Source organism: Rhinoderma darwinii, chromosome 1 (assembly GCF_050947455.1).
Source record: "Rhinoderma darwinii isolate aRhiDar2 chromosome 1, aRhiDar2.hap1, whole genome shotgun sequence".
In the NCBI taxonomy this organism is placed as follows: domain Eukaryota; kingdom Metazoa; phylum Chordata; class Amphibia; order Anura; family Rhinodermatidae; genus Rhinoderma; species Rhinoderma darwinii.
Window position 1 is genome coordinate 255,793,644 of NC_134687.1, and position 22,193 is coordinate 255,815,836.

General features: G+C 44.7%; 1 protein-coding gene across 8 annotated transcripts in view; it reads left to right on the top strand.

Moving 5' to 3' along the window:
• UNC13A (unc-13 homolog A) overlaps nucleotides 1-22,193 on the top strand; it is a 667,493-nt gene that overhangs the window by 72,966 nt on the left and 572,334 nt on the right. For 7 of the 8 annotated variants that reach the window (XM_075863594.1, XM_075863599.1, XM_075863597.1 and 4 more), the window contains exons 2-5: nucleotides 1,897-1,926; nucleotides 15,544-15,643; nucleotides 15,729-15,846; nucleotides 16,240-16,363. In XM_075863594.1, the coding sequence (XP_075719709.1) occupies nucleotides 1,897-1,926; nucleotides 15,544-15,643; nucleotides 15,729-15,846; nucleotides 16,240-16,363 (372 nt within the window). The remainder of the gene's footprint in view (nucleotides 1-1,896; nucleotides 1,927-15,543; nucleotides 15,644-15,728; nucleotides 15,847-16,239; nucleotides 16,364-22,193) is intronic. The other variant, XM_075863624.1, reaches the window with a different exon arrangement.

Genomic DNA, 22,193 nt, shown 5'->3' on the forward strand with positions numbered 1-22,193 from the left:
TTTTCATACATTTCTGTACCTATAAACGAAGACAAGATTCTCATGATGCCACACACTACGCACCTAAATATAATAGCACCATACACTGTGTCCCTGATTATAATAGTACCATACAGTGTCCCACACACACACACAGTGCTCCCTGTAGATAGTGCCCCCATAGATCCCCCTGTAGATAGTACCCACATACAGCCCCCTGTAGATAGTGCCCCACATATAGCCCCCTGTAGATAGTGCCCCACATATAGCCCCCCTGTAGATTGTGCCCCACATATAGCTCCCCCCCCCGTAGATAATGCCACTCACACTTTTAAGTGAACAAAAAATAAAACTTTACATACTCACCTTGATCCTGTCCCTGCACCGTCCTGTGTCGATGCAGGCCTGCTCTCTTCCGAGCAGGTCTGCTGGGGCTCAATGACGCAAGCGTCGTTGAAGGGCGCTGATTGGCAGGGCAGAATTACTTGCCCCGTCAATCAGCCCTTTTCAACAATGGAAACGGCGCGATGAAGTCATCGCGCTGCTAGCATTGTTGAAAGGCGCTGATTGGCAGGTATGAATGACTTGCCCCGCCAATTAGCGCCTTTCAACAATGGAAGCGCTAGCTTCGTTGAAAGGCTCAGATTGGCTGGGCAAGTCATTCTGCCGTGCCAATCAGCGTCATTGAATGGCCATTCAGTGCTTTTACATGTAATTGTATCTGTGTCATATAAACACATGTACAATTAGTAAAGGAGGGGTGGCAGCGGCTGGTTTCAGTAGCGCTGCCCCCCCTCAGACAAGCAGCAGGCCTTCCTGTGTGGCGTGGCCGCGGTAGGGGCAGCGGGAGCGGCGGTCATGATGTGGGCATTCGCGGTGGGCCCCACCATCTCAGTGGGTCCGGGGCCACCGCCTACGCTAGTTACGTTACTGGATTTTACCAAGGCCCATCTCCCCCGATTACATAGTTTAGTGGGGCAGCCAGCTCTAGGAAGAGTCCTGGTTGTTCCAAACATCTTCCATTTAAGAATTATGGAAGCCACTGTGCTTTTGGGAACTGTCAGTGCAGATCTGTGTCTCCACACAATCCTGTCTCTGAGCTCTACAGGCAGTTCTTTCTTACTCCTGGCTTGGTTTTTGCTCTGATATGCATTGTCAGCATGTGTGTCTTTACAAATCATGTCGAATCAAATAAATTTACCACAGGTGGACTCCAATTAAGGTCTACAAACATTTCAAAGATGATCTAGAGAAATGGGCGTCCCCCACAGCTAAATTTCAAAATTTCAAGTGTCATAGCAAATGGTCTGAATACTTATGTCCATGCGAAATTTGAGTTGTTTTTATTAAAATTTTTAATAAATTTGCAAATATTTGTAAAATTCAGTTGTTACGTTGTCATTATGGGGTATTGTTATTTGAGTGCAAAATAATGGGAAAAAACTTTTTTTTAAATTTTGCCTCAACACAACAAAATGTGAAAAAAGTGAAAGGGTCTGAAGACTTTCCGAGTGCACTGTATATAATATAAACCAAAGGACTGAAGATGACGTGAGATGTTTTCTATATTGTACTGTAATATGTAAAGTGTGCATCTTCAAGGCATTTTTCTGTTTTGATGGGTTTGCCCTTATATGGGATAAGCTAAAATAAGTGCCCTTTGAAGCCTCTGCAAAAAAAATATAGGGAATTGCATAAAGAGAATGTAATAAAAAATGTTCCCAATAAAAATGTGTGAATTCCGTTAATAAATTACAGGGCTATGAGGAATTTCTCTGTCGCTACTCTGCAGGTAGCAGCAGCCTATTGAAGCTTGTATTAATGTGGCACATTTTTATACTATATTTTTTATATTATTTTATTTGTCTTAATATATAAATCTTATATATATTTGATTTGCATTTTCTCTTTTTATAGTGAAGAAGGCGAAGTTTGATGGGCCGCACGGTAAGAAGTATTATTATGTGAATATGTGCCTGTTTTGATTTATTTAGACAATCGAGAGTTTAGCGTTATTTGAGAGTTATAAAATGTGCAATGTTAAGAACCAGTTTTATGACGAGGGAATGTGGATGATTGTTCTAGTCCCACCATTACATTTATATTTGCCTTAGGGTATGTTTACATGTGGCAGATATTTTCCATATATCTGAATAGGTTTGTTTCTAAGGAAATTTACAAACCCCATTGAAATATATGGAAATATCTTTGAAATATTATCAGCAAATCTACCATGTGAATTAAAGAAACAAGTGGTCCCCAATGCCTTCATTAAAGGAAACCTGTCACGTTGAAAAATTTCTCTTATCTTTTGTCCTCACAATTGAGACCTTGATCACACTTCTGACAGGGGTCTCCATTGGTGACCGAGTGCATTCCACAGCGGCTTTTGCCGATGACTTGCTTATTTTCATCACTAACCCCTCCACAGCTCTTCCCCGACTTAAGGAGACGTTTACCCATTTTGGTGATTTATCCAACATCAAAATTAACTATAGCAAGTCCGAAGGCCTCTGTGTCTCCTGCACTCCGGCTCTGTTAACGTCTCTGAAACTAATCTCCCGCTGCCTACTGCGTTTGAATAGTATAAAATACCTAGGAATTAATTAAACTCCCTCACCTGATCACTGGTGTCAAAGCAATTACACACCCTTAGGGCTTATTCAGACGAACGTGATATACGTCCGTGCAACGCGCGTGATTTTCACGCGCCTCGCACGAACCTATGTTAGTCAATGGGGCCATTCAGACAGTCCGTGATTTTCACGCAGCGCTTGTCCGCTGCGTAAAAGTCACGACATGTCCTACATTTGTGCGTTTTTCAAGCATAACGCACCCATTGAAGTCAAAGGGTGCGTGAAAATCACGCGCAGCCCACGTAAGTACTTCCGTGTGACGCGCGTGATTCGCGCAACTGCAGTAAAATCTATGAATGAAAACAGAAAAGCACCACGTGCTTTTCTGTTTACAAACATAGTATCATAATGATGGCGGCTGCGCGAAAATCACCCAGCCACGCATCATACGCTGCTGACACACGGAGCTGTTATGGACCTTTTGCGCGCGCAAAATGCTCACGCTCGTTTGAATCCGGCCTTACTCTCCGATATTAAAACCACTATCTTGTCTTGGCAAATCCCATATATTTCATGGATTGGTAGATCCAACTTACTTAAGATGGTCATTCTCCCTAAACTCCTCTATCTATTCCAAACTCTTCCGATTCCCCTTCCAAAAACCTTTTTTTGCTGCCTTAAGACAGTTTTTTAAATACATATGGAATAATACTAAACCCAGTGTTGCAAAGGGTCTGTGGACCCACTGGGCCATACTACCTTGGCGGTAATGCAGCTGGCCAACAGGGCGCAGGTGAAAGTCTATAGTTCGTATAGGTACCTGTGGCAGCTCAGACAACAGCAGGGCAGGGCATGCTCGGCTGGGACTAGGCAGCAGGCAGACGTCAGGCGAGGTGAAGCAGACGTGGATACAGCACGACACGACTTTGGCACAGCACAGTGCTCGACCAGGAAGGTATGGAATGCTAGGAACAGGAACAGGAACAGGAACTGGAACAGGTACAGGTAAAACACTAGGAGGCCATCACATAGACAGACTAGGAATACACAACAAAGCTCAGGCGTGGGAGGATGGGGCTGGGACCTTCTTATAGCCCAGGGTGCTCTGAATCAGCTCAACTACCAACATGCGTGCGCTCTGGCTTCTCAAGTCTGGACTGAGCTCGTGAGCGCACCCTGGTGGTCACCGTTGAGCAGGATGGCCGTATGTGCAGATATCTCTTGAGACAAGAGCGTCGACTGGATGGAAGGAGCTCGTGGTCAGCGACCACGGACGTTATAGTATCCCCCCTCTTACACCCCCTCCTCTTGGGACCAGAACGAGAGAGAAACCTCTTAATGAGAGTGGGAGGGTTGAGATTATCCTCTGGCTCCCAGGACCTCTATTCTGGACCAAACCCCTTCCAATCTACTAAATAAAAGGTTCTTCCTCTTACTTTTTTAATGTCCAAGACTCCTTAACCTCGAAGGTGTCTAAAAGGCCACTGGAGGCAACCGCAGGGCTTGGAGTCTTGGTAAAGCAACTCAGAACCACTGGCTTCAGGAGAGAAACATGGAAGGAGTTGGAGATCTTGAGGGTAGGAGGCAGCCGAAGCTTGTAGGCGACAGGGTTGATCTGCTGCAGGATCTCGAAGGGACCGAGGAACCTGGGAGCAAATTTGTACGACGGTACCCTCAGTCAAATATTCCTGGAGGACAGCCAGACCTTCGTGCCAGGAAGAAACTGAGGGGGTTCTCTTCTCCTTGTGTCCGCCTTCCTCTTCATGCGGTTGACTGCCAGCAGGATGGAGGATAGAGTCTGCTGCCAGATGTGCAGAAAGTCCCCGTGTCAGCAGCTGGCACCTCGGAAGTAACAGGCACCGGGAGAGGAATTCGTGGGTGCTGGCCATAGACCATAAGGAACGGTGTCTTCTGTGTGGACTCGCTAGTATGATTGTTGTAAGAGAACTCAGCCCACGGAAGCAACTGCACCCAGTCATCATGCTGCTTGGAGATGAAGTGGCGTAGGTATTTCTCCAAGATCTGATTGATCCTCTCGACCTGACCATTGGACTGAGGATGGTAGGCCGAGGAAAAGTCCAACTTTATACCTAGGAGTCCGCAGAGGGCTCTCCAGAACTTCGAGGTGAACTGAACCCCCCGATCAGACACAATATGTTGCGGCAAGCCATGTAGGCGGAAGATGTGTTGGATGAACAGCTTGGCCAGCAGAGGAGCAGAAGGAAGACCGGTCAGAGGAACGAAGTGGGCCATCTTTGAAAATCGATCCACCACCACCCAGACAGTAATGCATCCGGCAGAGAAAGGCAGGTCTGTAATAAAGTCCATAGTTATATGCTGCTAGGGAGCATTGGGCACAGGCAATGGCTGGAGCAGACCAGCAGGTCTGGAGTGAGCGACCTTGTTGGCTGCACATACTGAACAGGAAGAAACAAAGTCCATAATGTCCTTGGGCAGCGTGGACCACCAGAAATGACGAGCAATCAGATCCCGAGTCTTACGGGTCCCCGCGTGACCTGCCAGTCTAGAGGAGTGTCACCAGCGGAGGATTCTTACACTGTCAGTCAGGCGCACAAAAGTCCTCCCTGGAGTAATGTCCCCAACTTGCAGGGGATTGACGGAGACAATGCAAGACGGATCAATGATGTTCTGTGGAATCTCCATGGTGTCTTCTGTCTCAAAAGACCTGGACAAGGCATCGGCCCTCACATTCTTGTCAGCCGGGCGAAAATGGAGCTCAAACTGGAACCTGGTAAAGAACAGTGACCACCTGGCCTGACGAGGGTTCAGCTGTTGGGCCATCTGGAGGTAAGTCAGATTATTGTGGTCTGTAAAAATCAGGATGGGATGAGCTGCGCCCTCTAGTAGATATCTCCACTCCTCCAGAGCCAATTTCATGGCCAGTAACTCCCGATCCCCAATCAAGTAGTTGCGTTCTGCGGAAGAGAAGAGCTTAGAAAAATATCCACATACCATTGACTTGCCCTTGGAGCCTCTCTGGAACAGGAGTGCACCAGCACCGACAGAGGATGTGTCCACCTCCAACGAGAGCTATAGAGAGACATCTGGATGATGGATGATAGAGGCTGACGTGAAGGCCCTCTTCAGGCTATTGAATGCGCACTCTGCCTCAGGAGTCCACACCTTGGCGTTCATGCCCTTTTTAGTCAGGTTAGAGATGGGAGAAGTCAGTGAGGAGAAGTTAGGAATAAACGGTCTGTAAAAATTGGTGAATCCCAGAAAGCGCTGTATGGCCCTCAAGCCTTGAGGACGTGGCCATTCCAGGACAGACTTTACCTTTTCAGGATCCATCTCGAGACCTCGATTCGAGACGATATATCCCAGGAAGGGTAGAGCATATTTTTCAAACACGCACTTTTCCAACTTAGCATACAGACGATTCTCCCTTAACCGCAGCAAAACTTGACGGACATGTCTCTGATGCGTCATAGGATCTGGAGAAAAAATCAAGATATCATCAAGGTAGACTACTACACAAACATAGAGGAGGTCACGGAAAACGTCATTAACAAACTCCTAGAAGACCGTGGGAGCATTACACAGACCGAAGGGCATTACTAGATATTCGTAGTGTCCATCACGGGTGTTAAATGCAGTCTTCCATTCATCACCCTGCCGAATTCAGACTAGGTTGTAAGCCCCACGCAGGTCTAGTTTGGAAAAAAATCTTGGCACCACGTATACAATCAAACAGTTCTGAGATCAATGGCAATGGATATTTATTTTTCACAGTGATCTGGAAGAGAACCATCCTTCTTTTTGACGAAGAAGAACCCGGCTCCTGCCGGGAGGAAGACTTCCGTATGAAGCCCCTCTCCAAGTTCTCTTTCACATAGGCGGACATGGACAGAGTCTCTGGCAAGGAAAGAGGATATACCCTACCACAAGGAAGGGATGCACCAGGAATTAGTTTGATAGGGCAGTCATACGCCCGATGTGGAGGCAATGTCTCCGCCTTCCTCTTGCTGAAGACATCCAAAAATGCAGCATAATGACTCGGCAATCCTGCCAATGACAGAAGCAGCGAAGGCTGAGCCGAACAAATCTGCACCAGGCATCAGCTTTGACACTCAGGGCCCCACTGGAGAACCTCTCCAGAATTCCAGTCCAGGACTGGGGCATGTAGTCAGAGCCAAGGCAGGCCCAGCAACACAGGGTCAACGGCTTTGGACAGGACATAGAACGACAGGAGTTTGGAGTGAAGAGCTCCCACTTGGAGCCTCAGCGGCTTGGCCACAGCTATAACTAAGTCTGGCAGAGGTAGTCCATTCACTGATGCAACCGTCAATGGCCTCTCCAGGGGGGTGGTGGGTAATTGAAGAAGATCCACCAGGTCTCTACAGATTAAATTAGCAGCGGATCCAGAGTCCAGATACGCAGAGACCTGATGCGTTCTCTCGCCGGAGACTATGGTCACTGGTATAGACAATTTAGACAGAAGTCCTTTCTTACCCATGGTTGCCTCTCCTAGTAACCCTAGGCTTTGGGATCTTTGGGGACACAGGCGCACAAGATGGCCACCGAGGCTGCAATATAGACAGAGTCCCGAAGTGCGTCTGCTTTGTCTCTCCTGGGTTGATAGCTTACACTGGTACATCATCACAGACTCCTTATGAGGATCGACATCTGAGGACAGCACGGGTTGCTGCAAAGTAGGAAACAGACTAGGAAGGCCTTCCTCCCGACGAACCTCTTGGAGGCGTTCAAGGATCCGCATATCAATGCGGGCAGACAGAAGGATGAGGTCATCCAGGGTAGATGGCAGGTCTCGAGCGGCAAGTTCATCCTTAATTTTAGGAGACAGTCCATGCCAGAATGCAGCCAACACTTCCTCATTGTTTTATATCAGTTCTCCCGCCAAGGTGCGGAAGTTGATGGCGTACTCACTCACGGAGGTGTCTCCTTGGCGTAGTTTAATCAAGGAAGCCGCTGCAGATGAGACCCGTCCAGGCTCCTCAAACACCATGCAAGAAGTCCGGAGGAAGGCTTGGAAGTCACGGGTCTCTGTTCCTTGTCTCTCCCAGATAGGGTTCGCCCATGAAAGAGCCTTGCCAGTGAGGAGAGAGATGATGAAAGCGACCCTTGCACCGTCAGATGAAAATGTCCTAGTATACAGGCTGAAATGGATCGGACACTGGTTCAAAATCCACGACAGGTACCTGCGAGACGATGGAGACCATCATAGCGGTCCGGAAGTGGCAAAGAAAAACGCGGGTCGACACTGCCAGGAGGTGTAGTCTGAGGATCAACACTGCCAGGAGGTGTAGTTGGAGGAACGGCAGCTCGTGCCTCCTGCTGAAGTACGAGAATGAGAATGTTCAAAGCCTGGAGGAGTTTGTCCTGTCAAAATCAGAGGTCCAGCATATCCGCCCGCATCTCCTGTGACGTCGTCATGGTCTTGGATCGACCAGCGGGGTCCATGGCCTGAGCTTACTGTCGCGAAGAGTCTGTGGACCCACTGGGCCGTACCAACTTGGCGGTAAGGCAGCTGGCGAAACAGGGCGCAGGTGAAAGTCTATAGTTCGTATAGGTACCTATGGCAGCTCAGACATCAGCAGGGCAGGCTCGGCTGGGACTAGGCAGCAGGCAGACGTCAGGCGAGGTGAAGCAGGTCAGAAGTGCATACAGCACGACACGACTTTGGCATAGCACAGTGCTCGACCAGGAAGGTATGGAATGCTAGGAACAGGAACAGGTACAGGTAACACACTAGGAGGCCATCACATAGGCAGACTAGGAATACACAACAAAGCTCAGGTGTGGGAGGATGGGGCTGGGACCTTCTTATAGCCCAGGGTGCTCTGAACCAATCAGCTCAACTACCAACATGTGTGCGCTCTGGCTTCTCAAGTCTGGACTGAGCTCGTGAGCGCACCCTGGTGGTCACCATGGAGCAGGTCGGCCGTATGTGCAGACATCTCTTGAGAGAAAGGCGTCGACTGGATGGAAGGAGTTCGTGGTCAGCGACCACGGACGTTACACCCAGAACAGCATTTAACACCCTTGACCGTCCTAAACCCTTAAGGGGGATAGGACTTTCGGATATCGAATCCTACTACCACTCCATACAATTCACCAGGATAACTCAGTGGTTTGATCTTACTTCAAGTAGACTTGGGGTTCCCGTGGAGGAGGCCACCATAGGCATCCCCCTTACCTCTCTTCTGTGGCTTGACAAACCCAATGAAGCCTCTTTTTTGTCTAGTTACTCTCTTACCTCTGCTTCCTATCAAACATGGACAAAAGGCGAGGGGATGAAATCCCTGAACTAAATTCCGTCTCCCCTGCTGACAGTCCGAGACTTTTTGCAGTCACAGACTGAGAGATTTAGAGATTGTTCTTCCCTTCCTAGAGCAGCATCCTGCAGCACATACAATTTCATACTGACTACTTCATACTTTCCTACCCTCCCTAAATTGAAGTCTCAGCCTGGATTCTAGTCCATCAATTTTCTTTCTTACTCTCACCTCAGGAGGTGTTACCTGGCAGCGCTTAGGCAGGGACCACTCGACCGCCCCCCATCCTGGTTGGAAGGAACCCTCCTCCTTTGCCAACCACCTAAGAAGCTTATTACACTATACTATAATAATCTCATTAAGATGAATTCATCAGTACAGCCCTCCTTTCTTAAATCTTGGGAGTTGGAACTTAATACTACTTTTTCTGACAAGGACACCAAGGAGGTTTTTCGAAACTCCATTGGGACCTCTAGATGTATTAAATACAAGAATCCTCATACAAACTGACCTCTAGGTGGTACAAGACTCCCTGGGTATTACATAAAATGTGTAACGAAATTTCCCCAGTATCACGATGCGAGGTGTAGATCCACTGGGCCGTACCGCGTAGCGGGAAGGCAGCTGGCCAAACAGGTACAATACAATGTCTATAGTCCAGAAAGGGTACCTGAGGCAATGTAGATGGTAACGGTGATTCAGGCTTAAGATGAGGCTCCGGCAGCAGACAGACACCTGACGGGTGTGACAGAGTAGATGCAGCGGAAGACAAAACTCAACTTCAACTCTAGACAGCACAGAGGCACGGTAGCACGGGATACAGAGTACAGGCAGCAGGAACGGGTAACACTGGGAACTGGAAAACACTAGTAGACCATTGCAAGACAAACTTTAGGTCACACAACAGCGCTCAGGCAATGATCAAGAGGGCAGAGCCCTTTTTATAGTCCAGCAGCATTCTGGGCTAATTGCAGATTCACTGCAACTGGATGCGTACTGGCCCTTTAAGGCCATGTGCGTGCCCTGCAAGAGACAGTCTTTGAATCAGAAAGTGAGTGCCGGCGTCTCTCAGGAGGTAGATGCCGCCGAGAACTCACACGTCCACGACCGTCAGAGGGTAAGTCAGAACGACGGTCCACGGCCATAGACGTTACACCCAGACTGTTGGAGATGTCATAAAGCCCCAAGAACATATCTACATTTGTGGTGGGATTATGAGAAGATCTCCCCCTTTTGGGACCAGATACAAAATACCCTTAATACCATTACTCATTCCTCTACTGTTATTTCCCCTCGAGTAGTGTTCCTAAACCTATGGTTAACATTCCCTAGGGGGGCCCCCAAGGAACTATGGTTACAACTCTTCTCAGCCGCCAAATCTTTGATACCGCTGTATTGGAAGACCGAGGTTGTGCCACCAATAAGCCACTGGCTTAGGAAGGGAGCCCAGCTTGCGAGAATGGAGGAGCTCTCGCATCTTGAGTTGAGTATCATTCTCATGCCAAATTCTAAAAGATCTGGGCACCCTGGTTTGCATTCTGTAAAAATGACTCCTTTCAACACCTTTGGTGTGCAGACCCTCCTATGTCTGACAATATCAATTGATACTCTGCTTCCCTTCTATTCTGGGAATAATTTCTAACAGACCCACAAGACCTGATGTTCTTGGAGACCTCTCTCATTGTGCGTTTCTCCACCCCCTCTCTCCTCCCTCCCTTTTGACGTTCGGTGACTGTGAAAGGACCTTACACCATAACGTTCATACTACATTATTGTTCTGTTTTTATGATTTCCTTTGTCTATCACAGAGATAACGCTTTGTACACACAAGTCTTCTAATTGTGAATTCTACCAATTAATTGTATATGTATACTGTGGCTCTTGCACATATTGTAAATGCAATATTGCCTCTCTGTAAAACCTCAATAAAAAGTTATTGAAAAAAAAAAAAAAAATCATATTTGCAGGCAGCATGTTATAGAGCCAGGAGTATGTGAGCAGGCTAATGGATATTTTTGTAGCTAAAAATTCATTATAACTTGTAATTTATTAAGTTAAGCCTCTGCTCATTCTGGGCTTAGTCCAGTAGGTCGTCCTACACAGTCATTGACAGCCTCCCCTGTATAAGTGTGAATACAGAGACCGCTATCTATTACTGAGTAGGACGACCCACTGGACTTCTAAGCCCAGAATGAGCAGAGGTTTAAATTAATAAATTACAAGTTATACTGAATCTTTTGCTACAAAAATATATATATTAATCCAGGGGCGTAGCTAGGGGGGGCAGGCGGGGCATGTGCCCCGGGCGCAACCCGGAGGATAGGGAAGGTGGGGGCACCGAAGAGCAGCTGATCGCTGCTGACAGGCGCCCCGTATGTCAGACACCTGCAGCAGCTTAGGAAGAGCTAGGACATTACGGCGTTCTGACTGGGGTCTGTGATGGCCAGGGAGTGGACCAGTCCAGTCACCTGACCTCACATCAGTGACATGAGGTCAGATGACTCAGGTCAGGGGACAGGTCCACTCCCGTGCTGCAGCCTCCCTGCATCTGCCTCTACTCTGTGCTCTGTGCTCTGTGCTCTGCCGAGAAGCAGAGAGGAAGCTCCGCCCACAGCCCATCCTGACCTGTCAGCAAGGAGACATAGTGAGTGTCTGTGTGTGTGTGTGTGTGTAGTGTGTAATGTGTGTCTCTGTGTTTGTATGTGTATATTTTACAGTGTGTGTGTGTGTGTGTGTGTGTCTGTCTGTGTCTCTGCATGTGTTTGTCTCATACATCTACTACATTATCTGTACTCAGAGAGTTATCGCTGTGTTATCTGTGGTGTTACATAGGACTGCAGGTAACATCTACTACATTATCTGTACTCAGAGAGATATGACTGTGTTATCTGTGGTGTTACATAGGACTGCAGGGAACATCTACTACATTATCTGTACTGTGTGCTAAATTACAATCTCAGCTCTGCTACACAGTACAGATAATGTAGTAGATGTTACCTGCAGTCCTATGTAACACCACAGATAACACAGTGATAACGCTCTGAGTACAGATAATGTAGTAGATGTTATCTGCAGTCCTATGTAACACCACAGATAACAGTGATATCTCTCTGAGTACAGATAATGTAGTAGTGTTACCTGCAGTCCTATGTAACAACACAGATAACACAGTGATAACTCTCTAAATACAGATAGTAGTGTTACCTGCAGTCCTATGTAACACCACAGATAACACATTGTGCTAAATTACAATCTCAGCTCTGCTACAATGTGTTATCTGTGGTGTTACATAGGACTGCAGGCAACAGCTACTACATTATCTGTACTCAGAGAGTTATCACTGTGTTATCTGTGGTGTTACATAGGACTGCAGGTAACACTACTATCTGTATTTAGAGAGTTATCGCTGTGTTATCTGTGTTGTTACATAGGATTGCAGGTAACATCTACTACATTATCTGTGCTGTGTACATATGTGCCTGTGTGCGTATATATGGGTCTGTTTGTGAATGTGTCTTTGTGCTTGTATATTTGTGCCTTTTATGTATTTGTATATGTCCCTGTCTGTGTATTTATCTGTGTGTGTGTGTGTGTGTGTGTGTGTGTGTGTGTGCGTGTGTGTATGTGTCTGTACGTCTATATATTTACCTGTATCTATGTATTCCAGATGTGTGTATGTATATTTGCCTGTATGTCTAAATATCTATCTTTATGTATGAACAGTATATATGTTCCAGCGTGTCCATATATGTGGTTCATTTTTGGTTTGTGTAGGGGGCGGCAATAGAGAGTCCCGCACAGGGCACCATTCAACCTAAGTCCGGCCCTGGCTGTCACCAACCCTAGTCAGAAGGAACTCCGCCGCTGCCTGCGCCGGATGACCTCCTCGGCTCCTCCGGTAAGTCACACCAGGCAGAGCGGAGAGTGGTAGCGGTAGGCTACTGCTCACCGGTCTGTTCACAGTGTGCCGCTAAGTACAAGGGGTGGGAGTGCGGCGCTATTTAAAAGGGGTGGGGGAGTGTGGCGCTATTTACAAAGGGGGAATGTGGCGCTATTTAAAAGGGGGGGGAGTGTGGCGCTATTTACAAAGGGGCAGCGGATTGTCAGTGGCACTATCTACAAGGGGGGCTGTGTGGCACTATTTACAAGGGGGGCTGTGTGTGGCACTATCTACTGGGGGCTGTGTGTGGCACTATCTACAAGAGAGGGGCTGTGTGGCGCTATCTACAGGGGCCTGTGTGTGGCACTATCTACAAGAGAGGGGCTGTGTGGCGCTATCTACATGGGGCTGTGTGTGGCCTCTTTAATTTATTTTCTTTTAATTTATTTTTATGTTAATTACATTATAGAACTATATCGCTTGTAAAATGTAGAAATGCTTTTATACTCAAGTTACATTAAAAAAATTGTGAACAAAAAATTACATTGCATTGATCGGTAGGGAAAGAAAACATGGCGAGGGGGAAGGAGATGTCGGGAAATAAGTTGGGGGGGGGGGCGCCAATCTGAATCTTTGCCCCGGGTGCAGGAGAACCTAGCTACGCCTCTGATTAATCTGCTCAGCTCCCTTAACTCTATAACATGCTGCCCACAAATTGGTATGCCTTTTCAACGTGACAGGTTCCCTTTACCATGCATGTGGAACACGCATGGTTTTCAGTAGAGGAGTAAAAAACGTGTCTACAAGACCATTGGCAACAATTATCATAGGGGAAACATTAAAGAGACTCTGTCACCACATTATAAGTGCCCTGTCTTCTACATAAGGAGATCGGCGCTGTAATGTAGGTGACAGTAATGCTTTTTATTTAAAAAAACGATCTTTTTTCACAAAGTTAGAAGCGATTTAAGTTTATGCTAATGAGCTTTCTTAATGCCCAAGTGGGCGTACTTTTACTTTCGACCAAGTGGGCGTTGTACAGAGGAGTGCATGACGCTGACCAATCAGCATCATGCACTCCTCTCCATTCATTTACACTGCACTAGCGATATAGATATATCGCTATGTGCAGCCTCATACACAAGCCCTAACATTACTAGTGTCCTGATAATGAATACACATGAAATCCAGCCTGGACGTCATGTGTACTCAGAATCCTGACACTTCTGAATCTTTTTTTGTGAGATTCCGGCAAGTGAAACCAAATCTCGTTTAGCTCCGAGATCTCGCAAAATTTCGTATCCGTTGCTGGAATCTCACAAAAAAGATTCAGAAGTGTCAGGATTCTGAGTACACATGACGTCCAGGCTGGATTTCATGTGTATTCATTATCAGGACACTGTAGTAATGTTAGGGCTTGTGTATGAGGCTGCACATAGCGATATATCTATATCGCTAGTGCAGTGTAAATGAATTGAGAGGAGTGCATGATGCTGATTGGTCAGCGTCATGCACTCCTCTGTACAACGCACACTTGGTCGAAAGTAAAAGTACGCCCACTTGGGCATTAAGAAAGCTCATTAGCATAAACTTAAATCGCTCCTAACGTTGTGAAAAAAGATCGTTTTTTTAAATAAAAAGCACTTCTGTCACCTACATTACAACGCCGATCACATCATGTACAAGATAGGCCACTTATAATGTGGTGACAGAGTCTCTTTAAGATCATTAGACATGGTCAGTGAACTGCCATGTAATGTGGTAACAGAAATCGAATGTATATGCGCAGTTTTACTCTGCATCACCTTGGAAGTCTAAAACACATATATTTTCAAACTACGCTTTATTTTATTACTAGTCCAAGCCTAACAACAAACCGTAATCTATGTATTTTTAATCATGTAAAATACATTTTATTTATGTTTTTTTTATTTAAAATCAGCCTCAACTGTACAATGTGCCAAGCCAATGAAACACAGGGCCATATAAAAACATATTTATTTATGGACTCTTAGCCTGAAAAAGACTAATTTTCAAGTTTCAATTTCCTGAGATTCCCTTTGAAAGGATTTTGCCATAACATTATGATCAGTGGGGGTGCGACATCTGGAACCCCCACTTGTCCTGGGGATGAACGGATCGAGGTCCCTCTTGCTTTTTCCATGAACAGCTGAGCTCCTGTCCACCCGCCATACAGGGAACTGCAACACAGCTCCATTTAAATGAGCCGCAACACCTGATTAACAGCGCAGCTACTTTAGGCTGGGTTCACACGACCTATTTTCAGACGTAAACGAGGCGTATTATGCCTCGTTTTACGTGTGGAAATAGGGCTACAATACGTCGGCAAACATCTGCCCATTCATTTGAATGGGTTTGCCGACGTACTGTGCAGACAACCTGTAATTTACGCGTCATCGTTTGACAGCTGTCAAACGACGATGCGTAAATGGACTGACTCGGCAAAGAAGTGCAGGACACTTCTTTGCCACGTAATTTGAGCTGTTCTTCATTGAACTCAATGAAGCACAGCTCAAGATTTACGAGCGTCTCAGACGCCTCGCAAAATGCGAAGAGGAGCATTTACGTGTGAAACGAGGCAGCTGTTTTCTATTGAAAACAGTCTGTCTTTTCACACGTAAATGACAGCTAGCGTGTGCACATACCCTTACTCTCAGGATCGTATAAGCCGTGCATTTAGACACCGACTGATCAGGAAGGGATAGCATATGCAGTTGTGCAGCATATACAGTTCAGCCTCAGCTGACATAGGCCAATATAAATCATCCCATTAAAACCTATATTGTGTAAATGTGTTAATTAAAACATTTGTATGTTTGTGTTTTGACAGAAAAGTTTAATGCTTATGTAACACTAAAAGTACAAAATGTTAAGAGCACAACAATTGCAGTAAGGGGGAACCTTCCCTGCTGGGAGCAAGACTTTATGTTGTGAGTATAAAGTACAAGAAAATGTTCCCTATAAAAGTCAAACTTGTACATATCAATGATGTCATAATCTGATGTCTGCTTTTAGTGAGATTAACCGTCTGGACCTGGGCTTAACAGTAGAAGTCTGGAACAAAGGACTGATTTGGGATACCATGGTGGGGACTGTATGGATCCCACTAAGAACTATCAGGCAGTCTAATGAGGTATGTTTTCATAAACTACACATAAACAGAAACTGATGGGAGTCATACATACATACATTTACACAGAGGTCAATCCTATTAACGATAAGGCAAGTTTTACATCTTGTATATGGTCACAATACTTCTTCTGTGGTTGTACTGAACTGAACTTCGATCACCATAGAACCATATGAAATAAAATAAAAAAGGACATAAATAAATCCTGTGTATATCTTATTTTACATTATTTTCATTCATGTTTGTCTGACATTGAAAAAAACCGTTATCTCTATATGCTTTCCTTTTGAGTTAACAATGGGTAAATCCCCCTTGTCTTTTCTTTTATTCTTCCTCCCTAATTTTTCTCTCTCTTATTGTCCTAAATGTTATATTCTAACCTGTGTTTGCTTGCAGGAAGGCCCCGGTGAATGGTTAACCCTTGACTCAGAAGTTATTATGACAAATAATGAGATATGTGGAACCAAAGACCCGACCTTCCACCGCATTTTGCTTGACACACGATTTGAACTTCCATTAGGTAATAAATAAAGTAATGTTACATTTGTTACCTTATAGCAATTGAGAACCTAGAAGAACCTGTTATGCTTCATTCACATCAATGTTTTGGATTTCCGTTGTCCTCATCTGTCATAGGAGCAGAACCATGAAAAACCAGGGACGTCCGTCATGGTGTTCGTCATTACTGGACAAAATACCACAGCATACTGTGCTATTTGGTCTCGTATTTCTCACTGCATCTGTGTCTGAGGCTCCTAACGGAGCTTACCTTGCAGATATGAACAAAGCCCAATACTAGAATAATAGAACTAGCTATAATTTCTTCTGGACAATAGTTTCCAAATATCTTTACAATTTAAATAAATAGTTATTGTTTAACCCTGCAGCCATTTTTCGTTTTTTACGTTATTTTTTTCCTCCTCACCTTCAAAAAGCCATAACTTTTTTTTTTTTGTCAATACAGCCGTATAAGGGCTTTTTTTTTTTTTCAGGACGAGTTGTACTTTTTTCCGGTACCGCTTAATGTACCATATAATGTACTTATAGACCCAAGTGGGGTGGAATGGGGAAAAAAAACAGAGAGTCCTCTATTGTTTTTACTGCGTTCAGCATGCGGTAAAAGCGACATGTTAACTTTATTATGCGGGTCAAAACAATTATGTCAATACCAAAATGTATGTATATATATATATATATATATATATATATATATATATATACACTACCGTTCAAAAGTTTAGGGTCACTTAGAAATTTCCTTATTTTTGAAAGAAAAGCACAGTTTTTTTCAATGAAGGTAACATAAAATTAATAAGAAATACACTCTATACATTGTTAATGTGCAAAATGACTATTCTATCTGCAAACGTCTGGTTTTTAATGCAATATCTACATAGGTGTACAGAGGCCCATTTCCAGCAACCATCACTCCAGTGTTCTAATGGTACATTGTGTTTGCTAACTGTGTTAGAAGGCTAATGGATGATTAGAAAACACTTGAAAACCCTTGTGCAATTATGTTAGCACCGCTGTAAACAGTTTTGCTGTTTAGAGGAGCTATAAAACTGACCTTCCTTTGAGCTAGTTGAGAATCTGGAGCATTACATTTGTGGGTTCGATTAAACTCTCAAAATGGCTAGAAAAAGAGAGCTTTCATGTGAAACCCGACAGTCTATTCTTGTTCTTAGAAATGAAGGCTATTCCATGCGAGAAATTGCCAAGAAACTGAAGATTTCCTACAACGGTGTGTACTACTCCCTTCAGAGGACAGCACATACATGCTCTAACCAGAGTAGAAAGAGAAGTGGGAGGCACCGCTGCACAACTGAGCAACAAGACAAGTACATTAGAGTCTCTAGTTTGAGAAATAGACGCCTCACAGGTCCTCAACTGGCAGCTTCATTAAATAGTACCCACAAAACGCCAGTGTCAACGTCTACAGTGAAGAGGCGACTCCGGGATGCTGGCCTTCAGGGCAGAGTGGCAAAGAAAAAGTCATATCTGAGACTGGCTAATAAAAGGAAAAGATTAATATGGGCAAAAGCACACAGACATTGGACAGAGGAAGACTGGAAAAAAGTGTTATGGACAGACAAATCAAAGTTTGAGGTGTTTGGATCACACAGAAGAACATTTGTGAGACGCAAAACAACTGAAAAGATGCTGGAAGAGTGCCTGACGCCATCTGTCAAGCATGGTGGAGGTAATGTGATGGTCTGGGGTTGCTTTGGTGCTGGTAAAGTGGGAGATTTGTACAAGGTAAAAGGGATTTTGAATAAGGAAGGCTATCACTCCATTTTGCAATGCCATGCCATTCCCTGTGGACAGCGCTTGATTGAAGCCAATTTCATCCTACAACAGGACAATGACCCAAAGCACACCTCCAAATTATGCAAGAACTATTTCGGGAAGAAGCAGGCAGCTGGTATTCTATCTGTAATGGAGTGGCCAGCGCAGTCACCAGATCTCAACCCCATAGAGCTGTTGTGGGAGCAGCTTGACCGTATGGTACGCAAGAAGTGCCCATCAATCCAATCCAACTTGTGGGAGGGGCTTCTGGAAGCATGGGGTGAAATTTCTCCCGATTACCTCAGCAATTTAACAGCTAGAATGCCAAAGGTCTGCAATGCTGTAATTGCTGCAAATGGAGCATTCTTTGACGAAAGCAAAGTTTGAAGGAGAAAATTATTATTTCAAATAAAAATCATTATTTCTAACCTTGTCAATGTCTTGACTATATTTTCTAGTCATTTTGCAACTCATTTGATAAATATAAGTGTGAGTTTTCATGGAAAACACAAAATTGTCTGGGTGACCCCAAACTTTTGAACGGTAGTGTATATTATCCTATAGGACTTAAAATCTCTGTCATTTGACATCAAATACATGGACTTCTCTTGGTTAGTTGAGGTGAGTTTTCTTAATTTCGAATCAAGCCTTATGTTTCTACTTGGTAATACATGTTTATTTTTATTTATATGTTTAACAGTCTAATGTACCAGATCAAAAACCATATTCCGTATGTGACTTGCGAGACATTTTGACATATTTATTACTTATTTTTGAGATGCAGTGCTTTGGTTGCAGCAAAATTCAACATTAGCTGTGAGATTCTCTGCTCTCTGTAGCTTTGCCAAATAACGCAGATCACTGCTAAAGCGCAGTAGCGGTTTTAAAAATAAGTTCTCTCTCCTCACAGAATATATTCTGTCATATATATATATATATATATATATATATATATATATATATATAGTTTTAATACTTTTACAAGAAAAAAAATAATTGTTAAAAATAAAACTTGTTTTCTGCGGCCATATTCTGAGACGAGGTGGGAGGGCTTGTTTTTTGCAGGATGAGCTTTACTTTTTAATGATACCATGCTGGGGTACATGCAACTTGTTGATCACTATTTCTTTTTTTGTGAGAAATGAGGTTACCAAAACAGCGATTCTGGCGTTTCTATATATTTTTTTTTTTACTGTGTTCACCATGCAGGTTAAATAATGTAATATTGTAATAGTTTGGACTTCCAGATGCGGAGATACCAGTTATGTTACTGTAAGTTTTGGGAGAAAATGGGAAAAGTTTATTTTCCAAACTTTAATATTTATTTTTTTATCTATAAAAAAAACAACTTTATTTAAAAGGAACCTGTCACCAGCATTTCACCTATTGACCTCTTCTTCCCCCATTGCTGACCACTGCTGTCAAAAGTTTATTGCCATTATCCCCTCTCTTAAACTCCTTCTCTGACCGTAAATAATGGTCTGCAAACATTTTGCGGCTTTTATAGTAATTATCCGGCAGTCTCATTCGTTCCTCTTCTTATGCCCGCCCACCGCCGAAAGCTGGGCCGCCCTGAATGCCAAAATCTCGTCTGAGATAGCGCGCATGCACCCGTCATGTATGGTCTCATACCCCTTCCCTGCTTCGTCCGGCCTCAAATCTAGTTATTGCCATGCGCCTCTATGGTGTCCCGTTGTGCTTGCGCACCAGAACAGGACATCAATGCGCAAGCGCTGACTTTCGCGTGTTCTGGCGGGAGACGAGGAGCTGTTAATCAAAATTAAGGAGGCGGGGTAAACTCGGAAAGGCTTGAGGAATGAAGATATGACTCTTTTATGCTCATTAGCATATGGCGCAGGAACAAACAAAAAATGGAATACTAAAGGCACAGAGTCTACTTAGAAAATAATTATATGTTACATGAAAATTTGTTTTTACCCACTACCACCAGGTATTGCTGGTTTTATAGGTGAAATGCTTGTTAGTCCGTCTAGGGGATTTGAACCATGATTTGAATCATGATTTTTATAGGCTCCTACTAAGCTTTACCTCTGGCAGGGCTTAATAGGAGCACAGAGATGGCAGACCTGGGGGTCTTCATCAGGCCCCCAGTCTGCCATGACAACCATCGGCACCGAGCGATCATGTCAAGGTGGGGCGATGCGACGTCAGAGGGGACAACCCCCCTCTTCCTAATGGCTTAGATGCCGTGGTTGCTATTGACCATGGCATCTAAATGGGGTAAATCAGCTAGATCCTTCTCGTTGCAGTGAAGTATGGACTGTAACATACAGCCGACACGCTCAAAATTATGGAGTGAGCTCGTGATCCTGCTCCAAACTTTCCCTCCCGGCCTCTGCTGTATGGCGCATGTCAGGAAAAACAACTGCTTTCCATTTTGTAATAGCGGGACCACTACCATCAGGACAACCTTCCATTAACAGTATTAGAGAGTAAAGTAGGAGTTGCCATTGTCCTATCAAAAATAAATAATTGGTTTTGGCTGGCAAGTGCTCCTTTCCCCTGCACACGGCACCCACTGAAATGTATTGCCTATCCATATAATGCAGCGGCTCTCCACTCTAGCTAGCAGAGGGGAGTCACTATATATATATATATATATACGGTATATATATATATATATATATATATATATATATATATATATATATAAACACTGTCACGATTTTGGGGTCTGTAATCCCACTAGGATTTACTATAGTGGGGTGGCAGCTGGCCAAACAACAGTCAATGGAAAGTCTTAGCACAAAGCACAAGAGTACCTGTAGGAGTCCAGACAGACACGAGATGTATCAGACGCTTTGGCACAGATGATTTGCGGCACAGATGACGCTTGACGTGGTAGATGGAACAAACATGACTCCAACTCTAGACTTCAGTTCAGGAACAAACCCAGTTACAGGATATGAGAACACTGGGAAAAGGATACATCTAAGAGACCACTTACTTAAACTAACTTGGGAAGACAACAACAACGCTCAGGCAAGGAGGGAGAGGGCAGAGTCCATTTTATAGTCCAGGGTGATCAAGGGATTGGGTAGGGAACAATTTACTGGTGCGCACGCTGGCCCTTTAAGACCCCAGAAGCCATAGATGCACAGTGCAGCCGTGAGCGCTGGTGTCTCCTGGGAGAGAGGCGCCGGCAAGCTTTCTGAGTCCTGCGGTCACGGCTACCGGTGAGTACAGTTTGCCGGTGGTCAGCGACCGCGGGCACAATGGTACCCCTTATACCTCCTCTTCTTAGGTCTGGAGCGTAGGAGGAACCTTTTGATCAGAGTTCGGGCATTGATGTTCTCCTCTGGCTGCCAAGACCGCTCCTCATGACCAAACCCTTTCCAGTCCACCGGATAGAAAGTCCTGTCTCCTACCCTCTTGCAGTCCAGAATTTCTTTCACCTCAAAGATGTCAGAAGAACCACTTGGAGCAACTGCAGAATCAGGAGATTTACAGTAGCGGTTCACAACCTCAGGCTTTAGGAGTGACACATGAAATCAGTTGGGAATTCTGAGAGTAAGACGCAGCCGAAACTTATAGGATTCAGGCTTTATTTGTTGCAGGATCTCGAATGGACCAAGAAACCTGGGAGCAAAGTTTTGAGAAGGGGTCTTGAGACAGACGTTTTTAGAGGATAGCTAGACCTGGACTCCGGGAGAAAACTGAGGATGAACTTTTCTTTTTCGATCAGCATACCTTTTCATGCGATCGACAGACAAAAAAAATCGCTTAGTTTGCTGCCAAATGTGAAGAAAAGTCCCAAATTAAGAATTTGCTGCTGGTACTTGGGTGAGGAACTCGTGGATGCTGACTGTACACAATGTAGAATGGAGAAGAAGCAGTAGAGTCAGATGTATGGTTATTTTAAGATAATTCGGCCCAAGGCAGAAGCTGTACCCAATTGTGATGTTGGGCAGAAATATAATGACGAAGATAATTCTCTAATGTTTGATTAGTCCTCTCCACTTGACCATTAGACTGAGTGTGACGGGCAGATGAAAATTACAGCTTCACATCAAGCAGTTTACACAGAGCTCTCCAGAACT